The sequence below is a fragment of the Perca fluviatilis genome, chromosome 2, assembly GCF_010015445.1.
Source record: "Perca fluviatilis chromosome 2, GENO_Pfluv_1.0, whole genome shotgun sequence".
Lineage (NCBI taxonomy): Eukaryota > Metazoa > Chordata > Actinopteri > Perciformes > Percidae > Perca > Perca fluviatilis.
The window spans coordinates 39,208,732-39,221,989 of NC_053113.1; the positions used below are offsets into that span (position 1 = coordinate 39,208,732).

At 41.4% G+C, this 13,258-nt stretch overlaps 1 protein-coding gene across 14 annotated transcripts in view; it reads left to right on the plus strand.

The window, feature by feature from the left end:
* The window catches only part of frya (furry homolog a (Drosophila)), a 70,634-nt gene extending 57,836 nt beyond the window's left edge, over window positions 1-12,798 (plus strand). For 8 of the 14 annotated variants that reach the window (XM_039781161.1, XM_039781101.1, XM_039781090.1 and 5 more), the window contains exons 45-63: window positions 1,645-1,742; window positions 1,825-1,995; window positions 2,084-2,224; window positions 2,748-2,927; window positions 3,733-3,897; window positions 4,056-4,130; window positions 4,238-4,408; window positions 4,743-4,751; window positions 6,107-6,307; window positions 7,125-7,268; window positions 8,104-8,267; window positions 8,348-8,555; window positions 8,905-9,054; window positions 9,151-9,249; window positions 9,348-9,431; window positions 10,552-10,569; window positions 10,856-10,966; window positions 11,073-11,278; window positions 11,369-12,798. In XM_039781161.1, the coding sequence (XP_039637095.1) occupies window positions 1,645-1,742; window positions 1,825-1,995; window positions 2,084-2,224; window positions 2,748-2,927; window positions 3,733-3,897; window positions 4,056-4,130; window positions 4,238-4,408; window positions 4,743-4,751; window positions 6,107-6,307; window positions 7,125-7,268; window positions 8,104-8,267; window positions 8,348-8,555; window positions 8,905-9,054; window positions 9,151-9,249; window positions 9,348-9,431; window positions 10,552-10,569; window positions 10,856-10,966; window positions 11,073-11,278; window positions 11,369-11,627 (2,654 nt within the window). In that variant the 3' untranslated portion in view covers window positions 11,628-12,798. The remainder of the gene's footprint in view (window positions 1-1,644; window positions 1,743-1,824; window positions 1,996-2,083; window positions 2,225-2,747; window positions 2,928-3,732; window positions 3,898-4,055; window positions 4,131-4,237; window positions 4,409-4,742; window positions 4,752-6,106; window positions 6,308-7,124; window positions 7,269-8,103; window positions 8,268-8,347; window positions 8,556-8,904; window positions 9,055-9,150; window positions 9,250-9,347; window positions 9,432-10,551; window positions 10,570-10,855; window positions 10,967-11,072; window positions 11,279-11,368) is intronic. The other 6 variants (XM_039781121.1, XM_039781164.1, XM_039781114.1 and 3 more) reach the window with 4 other exon arrangements.
* The last annotated feature ends 460 nt before the right edge of the window (window positions 12,799-13,258 follow it).

Genomic DNA, 13,258 nt, shown 5'->3' on the forward strand with positions numbered 1-13,258 from the left:
CAGAGCTAACAAAAGGCTCAGGAAGATATCAATCAGTCAGTCTAACCACACCCACACAGTCCTGGGAAGAGGTCTAATCAGCCAGATTAACTCAAAACACCTGTGTGTCCAAGGCCTTTACAGCACTGGTTCTCAAACATTTTCACATCAAGGACCCCTAAACTGACACAAATTAGACCACGGACCCCCATCTGGTTCACACGGGCCGATTTTAAAATTGTCGGCCGATTTTCCAATCCTGAGATACACGGTGATAAAAAATCACGGGTCTAACAGTTTTAGTCGTACAGTGTGTGGTGCGCAGCAAACGGCAAAATCAACACATCACACACGAACCGATTTGACTCCCGAGCATTCCCAGGTCAGACGGGGAATCTCGCAAAATCCCTCGAGATCAAACGTGACTTCAGAGTAAACAATCATTGCGGACGAAGAGGATGCAGTGGCGATAGTTTGTAGTGTGTTTTTAACCGAAAAGAAACGTTATCAAAAGAAAAGGCGATGGTCAAAGAAGACAACGCGAGCATGGACTATACTCGATAGCTACATCATGATATGGAGGTGATTTGTTTTTTCTCATAGAAATGTCGTTAGGTATTACACAGATTAATAAACGTTCATATATTCGTTTCCATGTACTCTGGTGGACTGCAGTTGTTGATGTAGTTATGCCCATCGACTTTATTTATTTTACACAGGCTGCGTGCTCGTTTGTCCCCGGGGGACACCACACACGAGGAGAAATCGGGCCAAATAAATCCAACATGTTGGATATCCCCGATTTGAGATCGGAGCGGTCCCGACGGCCTTCCGAGCAGACGAGAGCAGTCTTAACACACCACACACGGCAGGAATATCTGATCAGATTATTTTACGATAATCGGAGCATCCTTAAGATTGTTGGGAGGGGTGAATCGGGGCTAAAATCGGCCTAATTATCCTGCCGTCTGAACCAGGCTTAAGACTTTGTCCCAGGGTCCCCTACCTGATATCATTTTTGCTTTTACATGTTTTATTACAGAAAGTAAAAGAAAGCCATGAGCAAAATAGTCATGCAATCTGTCATTGTGTTATTTATGGAAGAAATTATAGTGAAAATAAATTATTCCCCTTTTTGTTGGGGACCCCCTGGAACCCCTTCAAGGTCCCCTTGGGGTCCCCGGACCCCACTTTGAGAACCACTGCTTTAGAGGCTACATTACACTAAATTCATGTAATGTTCTGAACTTACCAGACTGTTATTGTTTGCCTTTACCCACTTAGTCATTATATCCACATTACTGATGATTATTCATCACAAATGTCATTGTGTAAATATTTTGTGAAAGCACCAATAGTCAACACTACAATATCGAAATCGAGGTATTTGGTCAAGAATATCGTGATATTTGATTTTCTCCATAGTGCCCAGCTCTAGGTACGCTGTAGGGATCGATTCCATTTTAGGTGTCTGTAAGCTGTTACTTTGTGCCAATATTGTTAAATTTAATACAATGACAAAGGTGAAGCACACAAATAACTAGCATTGCTGTAACCTTTTATCCACTTAATTTCACACAAAATACATGCCAGTGAACTTCCTCCAAAATGATTTTTCATTTTTCATATGGAATATTGGGTGAATTTGTCTGTTTCATCCATTAGGTTTTCCCTTGAATGTTCTCTGCCTGCTCCCGCATCTCGTGCAGAACTTTGATGGCCCCACGCAGTTCTGTCAAGATGTTGCTGAGAAGATAGCCCAGGTTTGGCTTTATAAATGTTTCTTTCCTCATTTTCGCTCAAAGATACTAATAAGTTTTAAGCTAATGCACTTTCTGTGTGTAGGTATGCCTTGAGGAGAAGAACGCCAAGCTCTCCAACCTTGCTCATGTCATGACTCTTTATAAAACGCACGCCTACACACGAGACTGCTTCTCTTGGGTCAATGTGGTGTGTCGATATCTTCACGAAGCTTTCTCAGATATCACCCTCAACCTGGTCACTTACATGGCAGAGGTTTGTAAAAGTAGTTGTACAGTAATCGTTACTACAGCTTCTCAAAAGATGCTAAATGAATGAATGACATTTCATTCTGTTGTGACAGCTGTTGGAGAAGGGTCTCCCTAGTATGCAGCAGACCCTTTTACAAATCATCTACAGCCTCCTCAGCCACATGGACCTGAGTGGAATTCAAGCCAAACCCTTTAACATGGAGGTGCTCAAGACAATTGAGAAATTTGTCCAGGTGAGTTCAAATAGAACATTAACACAGATTATGTGTGGCACCTGTATACCTTTTTATAGATTATTTGTTTTAGTTAATGGCTGTTTATATTTTTAGGATATTTCTGTGGTAACTTTTACTTTATGAGATAGACGTGCTCGGAAAGTGGAACATTCAGATCCCCCTACATCAGATGTGATCATTGGAAACCTTTAGGCATCATGCTCTGAGTAAGAGACTCGTGTTTCCTGTTCCTTTTGTAAGTGTTCATGGGAAGAAAAAAAATCTGTCTTGTGTCGGCGCAGTAAATTTGTAGACACACCCAAACAATAAACAGTCTGCCCTCCTGCTGCAGGCTAGGCCTCTGCTTATTCTCATGCTGAATCCATTTTCCTTTAGCTTCCTACTGTAAGCCAACTGCTAGAACAAAAATAGAAACACACACAAAGACATTTGAGGTTGTTTCTTTCTAAACATGTGGTTGTGTTGGTTTTTGTCTGCATGTACGGGTGAATTGGTGTGTGTATGTCTGTGTTGACTCTAGACTGTCCATTGGGGGGAAGCGTTGAATATCCTGAAGCTGGTGGTTTCTCGATCAGCCAGTTTGGTGCATCCTTCATCCCCACACAGTGACCTCTCCTACGAGGACGTCAGCCGCGTATGGGACCGCTCCTCCAAGGCCTTGCCTGGGAAAACGCTGAATTTTCACTTTGACATATCGGAGGTTAGAGACTCTTTCTCTGACTTTCTTTTTTACCGTGTTTTTGGTTTGAAAGCCCCTGTCGCTTTAGAAGACCTTAATGCTTGTATGTTTTCCCCTGTATTTTTTCCTGTATTTTCCAGGGTGTGGTGCTTGTTGAGCTTGTGTGGAATCGTGTTAAGCTTTTTGGAAAGGAAGCTTTTCTTCCCCTTCCTTAATGCTGATATTTCTTTTTGACCAAACCCCTTGAGATTAGCTTGAAAGCTTGAAAGGTAAACACAATTTGCCGAGCAGCGCAGTCCTGAAAAGTGGAAAGAATGTCAAAGATACAGACGGAGTGGCTGATGTGTGGGAACCGAACAGGGAGCTATTTGTGTAGTCCATGAATGGCAGGAAATGATGTCAGCTCTTTGCTGCCGTCCTTTGTATGTGAATCAGTGAGTTTTACTGGATAGCCAACAGCGTGTGTATTTAAACTTGAGACACACTGGACAACCACTGATATTTCTTGAAATACCCAGATACGTTTACACTGAGGGATAAAGCACAGGAAAAGTAAGTTTGTTTTAACACAAATACTTCACGCATTCAAAATGCCAAGAGGAATAAAAACTGTGAACATTGATAAAAGATAAATGCCAGTTATGTTAAAAACATTGATCACTTTGCTGTCATTTTGGAACGATCAAAGTCCAGAAGAAACAGGAGCTGCTATGGAGCCTGAGTCCCGGATCGACTAAGCAGGGAGGGGCTTTACTTTTTCAAACTTTCCCTGACTCATCGACGTTTCCGTCTGCACATGTCTGTTTGTTTGTGTCCGCGCTGTCAGACACCGGTGATTGGTCGGCGTTATGATGACCTGCAGCGTTCTCCAGGCCAAGATGTGAAGAGCAGGACCACAGCAGTGACCCGCAGCACCTCCTCTACCTCCTCTGGATCCGCTTCCAACAACGTCCTGGTGCCGGTCAGCTGGAAGAGGCCTCAGTCTTCACAGGTAAGCACTTCCTCCCATTCCTTCTTAGAATTATGCTCCTAGTAAGAAGGGTGAGAGCTGCATTTGGTGCCTATTTAAACACAATATTACCCCATTTACACCTGGCATTAAAATTTGATCTGTATCTTTTGTTTGAAATATTTCCATTTTCTCTGCAGAAAAGAACACGGGAAAAACTGGTGAATGTATTGTCTTTGTGTGGACAAGAAGTGGGGCTCACAAAAAATCCTTCAGTAAGATACACTTCTCAACACTTGCTGGCCAGTTTTTTTTATTATCATGCATTCAAAAATAACCCATTAACCATTGTTCATGTGTGTCTCTTTGTGTCTCTGTGTAGGTGATCTTCTCCAGCTGTGGGGAGCTGGACCTCATGGAGCACCAGCCTAGCCTGGTGTCCTCCGATGATGGGACCCGAGAGCCAGACAACACGGATGACACCACCTCAGAGCAGCAGTTCAGAGTCTTTAGAGACTTTGACTTCCTGGATGTGGAGCTTGAAGATGGAGAGGTGAGTCCCAGGACCTCAAACGTTTAATAACCGTGGTAAAGAAAAGGATTTATCCTCCTCCTCACCTCCTCACACATTTGATGGATATAGTCAACCTTGTAAAGACGAAGGGTCGCCTGGGTAGCTCACCTGGTACTGAGGCTCCGTCCCTGCTGCAGCAGCATGTCTAAGCTGTCCTATCAAATAAAGGCCAAAAATGCCAAAAACAATAATCTTAAAAAAAACCCTCAAAAACATGATTGAGCACTCATGTATACTGTACTGGGTCAGGTCTGCCTGCTCTGTGTAATGGGGTTTCTTTTTTCTGTTTTTATTTTCTGTCTGTGCTATCTAGGAGCTACAGGTAAGTTTAGTCATATTCAATTTGTCCTTGCTGTGTTCTTTCAAAGTTTGCTTGTGCTGATAATTAAGTGGCCTGCGACACTGATGGCAAAGTGTAGCAAATGCGGGTGCATGGCGTGTCATTTTCAAAACCGATTCAGCAACGTTCATGTAGTGTAAAAGATCTATCCACGCAACTCCTAAGTATTAGAAACACAGTATGTTTAGCATATTTCTCATACACATTACATAGGACTAGTAGTCTGATAGTCACCAGTGACATGCATGCCAACATAAGGTGTCTTTCACCACAATTACAATTTCTTTAGCTGATGAGTAATTGTACCTTCAGGGGACTTTAACAGTGTTTATTATATTTTGTCTGGTTGTGAAGAGAAATCAAGTATTCGTTTTAATATTGTACACATGGCTGACCTTAATTAGAGTTTAATCTTTAATTCTTTTACTTTTTGACTCAATAAATAAAATCCTTGTTTGCACACAGTTGTATGTCCCAACCTTGCTCGAGTCAGTTCTGTCAAATTACACTGAGGCCCAAATGCTGATGATATACACATTGGTGTTTCCATTGTTTACAGCAATAACATTGTTGCTTTAACTGGTTAAATTTAACATCATGTTGCAGTGTTCAATTGTGAATATCTCGCTTTTGGAGTCCAGCTTAAAAACCACAGTAACATCTTGGCATTTTCGGCAAATTGATGCAATCTGCATATCTAAAGCTGCAGACATTGTATCCTGGAACACAGTGTCAGCTGTTCCCTCTGTGCCTGCTAACATTTCACACGGACTGAAAACTAAAACAACTGCTTTGGTCAACAAAAGTGCACCACAGACAGTTTTTTATAAGTTGATAAGGTGTGATTAAGTTTTCTGACCACATGCAAACCTTGTTTTTGATCACAAATGTCAAAGTCAGAGCCTGTGCTTGCTCTCAAGCATTAGGCTAATCGCCACAGGAAGTCTCCCTTGTTTGATCCGTTGATGTGGAGCTTTGGTGGAATGTTGGCTGGCATCTCCAGAGTAATGTCCTGTTGAAAAGTCACTCTGCATTTTAAGCAAGATGCAGTCACACTCCCAAACCCCTAACCCACATTTGTCTGCCAGTTTTATCATCATCTTGGTTTTTGGTTATAGTTTGAGGAACCTCTGTAACAAGCTCACAACACTGCGTAAAGCTCCAGTATTCCTTCTATTCTTAGCTATAAGGGGGGAAACTCCCTCAGAGACTGCCCCCTCCCTGAACCTGCACTGCATGGTTGTGTGAATGTGTGTATATACGGTATGTGTGTGTGCGTGCATGTGTTTGTGTTTACTTCTTGGTACTTGGTAACTCAAAGCCATTCTCTGTTGCAGGGAGAGACTATAGACAACTTCAACTGGGGTGTGCGTAGACGCTCCATGGACAGTCTGGACCGGAGTGACCTGCAGCCCCTGGAGGAGAGCCAGCTGTCCAGCAGCATGCCCAGCCTCAGCAAGATCACCCATGAAGACTCAGACGAGTCGTCTGAAGAAGATTCCCTCATGGCCAGCCAGATACTCTCCCACTCACAGCTTGTAAGTTCACCTTTGTTTTGTATACCAATATATAAATGTCATAATGAAGAGGAAAAGCTGTTGAAGCATCAGGAAAACGATCCTTATTACAGGGTTTCTGCAGGTCTTGAAATGTCTTTAAATTAGCTCAGAATGTATTAAAAACATCTTAAATTTCATTTTGAGAGGTAATTCGCTAACTAACGGCTGCTCAATCCTTTTTCTGTGAAGGCAGGATTGTAAAACTACATTACATTGCATTATTCTGTGTGGTATTAAAAACATCATAATAAATAAATCTTACATTAAACTTGATGAACCCTGCAGAAACCTGTTATCAGTATTATGATATTGATTTCAACCATATTCCTAACAAAACATTAATTAAATCCAATTGGCAGATGACATTTACTTAGGGCATTCAGAGGATACATTATTTTGATCTTGGTCCCTCCATGTGCTTTCCTCTTGTGCCACCCTCAGGTTATTGTCAACTTTGCACACAAGATATCTCATAATTTAATTTGTTGATCATGAATGATCACGTAGCTTCTCCTCTAGTGACAACCACAGGACCAAATTTGAAAACTCTACAAATAGCAAAATGGCCCCCATGCTGTTTGTTAATCCAACACAAATTGTAGGGTTTAATGAACACTGCAGTATCCAGGGGCTGCTTGCAGAGCTTTAAACTTTTGCATCATCTATTGTCTTTTTTGCATCGTCTCTTTGTTATTCCATGACCACTGGTCCTCTTTCAGTATTAGCTAAAATGTTTGTTTATTGAAAAATGACACATGCTATTTAGAGAAAATGTCATGCTTTGTCTCTCTTGCAGATGGTCAGCCTCTCTACAACAGCAGAGAACAGTAACAGGGACTCTTCCTCTGCATTTTTCAATACAACTTCAGCTGATTCAACTCCCCTGAACAGCAAAAATCCTAGTTTCGAGGTCCAACAGCCAGAGGACTCGAAGCAGCGGGTGAATAAGGGCTTCAGAGTGTCTGAGATACTGGGAACTACTAACTCCTATCACAATTCCATACTTGAGTTCTTCACTAATTTTGCCAAATAAGCTATTCTGTTGCATCTTTTCGTGTGTCTTGGATGTTTTAGGTGCTTTGGGTTCAGTCTATGTTAAGTATTATTATGTGGCGTTGTTACTTTTCTACATTTCCTCTCTTCATGCTCTGCATGAGCCGGTCTTTTCTTGATATTTCAGTCGGTGCATGCTAAAGGAGAATGAACTAAAACCTGTACGCAGGCAGTCTATAACGCTTTGGGCTATGGGCTAGTTTGTGCCTTATTTTAATTGTGGCAGTGTTAGGGGGTTGTAGCCAGCAATAGAAAAACAATCTTTTTCCTTCTGTGTTTGTCTGTTTAAGGCAATGTGTATACCTATTGCTTCTGTGTGGGTGGCTCTAAGCAACAACTAAAAACTCTTGGCATGTGGGAGGTCAAGAAAGGTTTACACATTGCCTATCCCAAAACATGAGTGTGCAGGGCCACGTTGCTGGCTGAATTTAATAAAAAAAAAAAAAAAAAAAAAAGTATATCTATTTAATTGGCACAATTTATGCACACTAAATTTAAAGTAAAGATAAAAGAAAACCCCACAAGGAGTGTCCATAGGGTCCCACGCCAAGGTTAGTGTATCCATTTTACCCACGAACGTATCTGTTTAATAATGAAGTATAACAGAGGGAACACATGTCAGTTCATAATAACCTTTACTGCATGCTGTCTCAGTATTTGTTCATAACTAGTTAATTTTGCCAATTGCTGAGAAAGCACGTGTCCTCCCTGTGTTCCTTTAGCATGATGTGTCACAAGAAGAGGAAAACCCCATCGTCCACGAGGACGACCCCTCTCTCTCCATCAGTGACATACCCCTGGAATTTCACTGTGGCGACAGTTTGACAATGGACATGGTTCACATTGATGACAAAGGAGGACTGGACCTTGACAGCTTCTTACCCAGGTACCTACTCCCAACTTCTCTCTATATTAAATAAAGTTAGATAACAATGCCATTAATAACATGGCTTTATGTCCACTCAGTGTCACCGAGGAGGAGAGAGACGACATGCTGGAGTCCCGATCTTCACCGCCACCTTCGCCCTTCTTCTCCGCCATCCTGGCAGCTTTCCAACCAGCGGTATGCGATGATGCAGAGGAGGCTTGGCGAAGTCACATCAACCAGCTTGTGTCCGACTCCGATGGATCCTGTGCAGTCTACACTTTTCATGTGTTTTCTTCACTGTTTCAGGTATTACACCACGGCATTGTAGCCAGCATACACCTAAATTCCATTTATCATGTGCCTGGCCAAACTGAATAATTAAACTGAAAGGGTAACAGGATTAGTTATCGGCTGATTAACCTTTAGAGGGAGAGGCTTCCTTTCAGAAGAGGTCTGATTAATTACAAATAGAGGGCGCTCTGTAGATGCTTTCAGCTCGGAAATCTTCAGGGATTCATTAACCAGATGTTGTTCACTTCACTGACCAAAGCTGACAGTGGAGAATTTCAGAAATAATGACAGAATGGAAGTGCCTTAAATGATGTAGGGGTGGCTTTGACAGTATCACAGCCAGCCTGTTTATCTTGCTTTGCAGAATATCCAGACCAAATTCTGTTCCTTGACCTGTGACGCTGTGAGTTACCTCGGTGATGGCCTGAGAGGATTGGGATCAAAGCTTTTGAGGTCTTCTCAGATGCTGACGTCCTGCTCAGAGTGCCCAACACTATTTATTGATGCGGACACTGTGAGTAACCTGAGATTTTTTTTTTCAGGTTTCAAATGCTTTTGGTAGTAACTTTGGTAGTTGAACAAATTCAACAGCAAACCTCTATTTTTTCAGATTATGTCCAATGGATTCCTGGAAAAAATGAAATTCAGCGTATTGGAACTTCAAGAGTATCTTGATACATACAACAACAGAAAGGAGGCAGCTCTGACTGTAAGGACATTCAATATTATGCCTTCCAGTCTGAATGTTACCTGTATGCTGTCACTGAGTTGTTTAAGTTGTGATTCTGTTGTCTCTGTTACCAACAGTGGTTGCACAACTGTAAGGCCACCTTTCCCAGGAGTGCTGGGGGCACTGTGATAACATGTCAACCAGCGGAGCATGAGGAAAAGGTACAGTAAAACCATACCTTTTTAGGAATATGAGCTATAACTCTGACATGCTATCATTTCAAATGATAATTTTAAAAAAATTATGATTTTAAGGAACATTTATACTGTTTCTGTAAGAATGGAATTACAAAAATGACTGGAAATACTAAAGATTCCACTTCAACTGACTTTTTATACTGTACACTTCTCTGCATTACGATTACTGTGTGATACTGTAGCTCTGTGAGTGTTACCTCTAATTTTCTATGTATATGTAAATGTCAAGTTCCTGACAACCTTGAGTTGCCGCACATCACATTGATATCTCATTCCAATGTGCATTGTGATCATTTTTAGCTCTGCTGGGCATGGGAGCAAGTTCTCTTAAGTTGCATTTGATCTAGCAGTAAACAATTACGCTCACTTCACAACTGAGGAAAGGAAACAGCTAAATGGAAAGTTTTGCTGCTAAAACTTGGTACTTAATAGCTAAGAGATTCCCACCAAAGTGAGTGCATTTGTGCTAATTAACAGGCCAAATTGTTACTTTGCTTGGCTTTTTTTACTTGGCTTTGATTAAAGGTGCCCTGTGGAGTTTTCTTGTTAACAAACGAAAGTTATGGATACATTCAGTGTTACTCACCAAAACGCATTGTGTGCATCCTGCTCTAACAAACGTGTCGAGTGCATTTTCTTACTCATTTACAAACATTTGCAAAATATTTTAAATTCAGCATTGTTTACTAGCTTGTAGTCTTTTTCTTCCTTGTCTTTCTTGGCACATTGGTGTCTTACCGCCACCTGCAGATCCGTAGAATAATGTGACACCATCAGCGGGACTAGGTTGTGTATCGCGTCACCATGTACGTCATTTTGCACGTGCACAGGACAAACAAAACGTGGACCCACTCGTTGCTAAACCCCTCCATAGCGCTGCTAGAGGTCAACAACTCCACAGGGAACCTTTAATTCATGGCGACCACCAGCCTCACCCTCACTTTTCTCCTTCTCTGCATGCCAATAAAATGTGTGCTAATACTTTTCACCCACTTTCCAATGGAAATAATGAGGAGTTGCATGCCCTTCTTTTGATTCTGTTTTCCCTACTTCTTGTCTGTCCTGTAACATGCTTGCTTTGTAGCAAATGGAATCTCTGGCTGTAAGTTGGAAAGTTCCTCTCTGTTGTTTTCAATGTTCTTTTTCTTTTCTTTTTAAAGCAAAACTTTGGCCTACTGTAATCCCATTTTCAGCACTTGTAAAGTCTTCTGTATAACTACAGCAGGTCTGACATATATTTACAAGTACTTCTACAGTAGTTGTATGTGAGTTTATTATCCACCAAATGCAGAACTCTACCTGATCAAGTATAAATGAATATCTAAGAAGGAGAAACCTAGCCCACTGAAATGGTCTTTTGCTGACAACCACTTCTCTCTTCCTTTCAGCAACTGGAGCTCTGTCACAGACTCTACAAACTCCACTTTCAGCTGTTGCTGCTTTTTCAGTCCTACTGTAAGCTGATTGAACTGGTCCATGTAATAAGCTCTATTCCCGAGGTAGGTACATCATGCATTTGCTTGTCCTCTCTTTTTGGAACCATGCCACCCACCATCTAATCCACATCCCTGTTTAATAATAATAATAATCTCTCTTAACCTTTAGCTGACAAATATGTCCAGAGAGCTAAATGAGCTGAAGAGCAACCTGAGAGTAGCAGCAGCCTCGGTGACGAATGATGAGATTGCTGCCCGTGAGAGCTCCTGCTCTGAGCCCACCTTCAGCTCCTCTGAGACTGCTGTGCAGGCCATCCTCGAGTGTCTGAAGAACAGCGAGTTTCCCACAGCCATCCGGTACATTCGTGAGTGCAGGTGAGAAAATAAAAAGGCTTGTTTTTCTGTACTTAAGGGTCAAAATGTGCCTCCAGCCAGACGAATAACATGTAGTTTTTTTCATTGCAGAACATTGTGGCCTAACGACATCTTTGGCAGCCACTCCGAGGATGAAGTCCAGACTTTACTCAACATCTCCTTCAGACATCAAACCTTGGGTCAGACGGGAACTTTTGCTCTGGTGGGCTCCAAACAGGACCTGACAGAAATCTCTGTGAAGTTGATGGAACTTAACGGGGAGATTCGGGACATGATCCGACGAGCCCACGGCTACCGAGCCATCACAGCTTTCCTCCCAGACTCCAGGGTTTCAGGCTCCACTCTTTGATGGTGGTCTGACAGTGTGTGACACCGGTTTCCTGCACAGCACCCTGTCCCATGCCTAGCCTCTGGTCCTGTCTGGGGCTGCTGCTATCATCTCAGTGGTTTACAGGCACTCTGCTCTCTCCTGGGAATAACCAAACCCCCTTTCCTCTTCTTGCTCTCAGCACATCAGAATGACTTAAAGTCAGATCTTCAGATGTGCAGCAATACTGTTGTTGTTTTTTTTAAAGATGAGAGACTTTGCTGTTACAAAGAAACTTAGGCTTTTATTGCACTAACTATAAAAATTGTCACAAAGCGACCACTTGCTACTGAGGTCAACAACTCTTACATTTAACAAATGACATACCAAAGCTAAGTAATTCTCTTTCAGTTATGTTGTTTTAATTGTCAAGGGAAAATGTGCAATCCTACACTGAAGTGGAAGAACTTTACTGTATCCTGAAAGAATGTATTTGAATATCATAGCATTGGAAAACATGAACATTGTTCGTACAGAAAAAGGGAGGCTTCATTACTTGGTTAAAGTATTGTGTGCGTGTGCGTGTGCGTGTGTGTGTGTGCGGGTGCTCGAGTGTGTGATATAAACCTGACTACCATCACGGATGGAATTATGGATACTGATTTATAGAAATTGTTCACATTTAACTACTTCGACATGCTGCAAAACTACTGTAACGTTTCCCAAACCTACACTACATGCTGATGTGTGAGTTACCCGTTACTTAAAACATCTTCCTGTACCTTTTTAACTGTGCAGCTTTTAGCAATTAGGTAAATTATTTAATATTATTTGCATTAGAAAAACATGCATTTATCAGACTAGATTTATAAAAAAATAAATATTTTGTTTCATCTTTCAACCTGCCAAGCTTGCAAATTCTATGTACTATAAAGTGTAATAGTAATGCTTATGGACAAAAACAGAAATTATTTTAACTGAATAATTGTACATAGTGCAATGGGGGCTTTGCTCAGACTCATAAGATTGTATTTTTATGAACTTACAATTTGAGATGCATGTAGAGTGAAAGATAGCTACATATTTGTAAAGCTTCCACAAGAACGGTGTGTGTAGCCTCTCGCCTTGTAAATACTACTGCCTTTGCAATGTACTGTTCTTTGGTGTTCTGCACACTAATGTAACAATAAAAATAAAACCTTTGTTAACTATGGTTTCATTTTGTGTGATATTACTGTTTTATTTTTTTATAAACTTGGGAACTATGGTGCGTATAAGCTCTACCTGTCAGATGCAGCTTTGAGAACACCCCTGACAGAAAGAGGAAGCATGACATCTGGCTCTGCCATTTCTCATGATGGAGGAGGGTGAGGGTATACAGCCGGAAGCTTAGGAGCTAGGGAATGAATGAACCCACACATTTTAAGCATATTCTTCTTCTGTTATTGGAAGAATGCGACATATTCAACCATAATTGCCCCGTTACAGAGTCATCCTAATATTGATGTAATAAGTCCCCTATCCTTGAATGTAAAAATGAACTAAACTGAACTGTAGTCTCTGTGGTATCCTAGCTTTTGAAACCTGTTAACGTTAAGTTACTAGAAATACTTACCTATGGATACAGACATGTTAGTAATATTGATGATAGTTACCTGTTGAGAATAAGGACA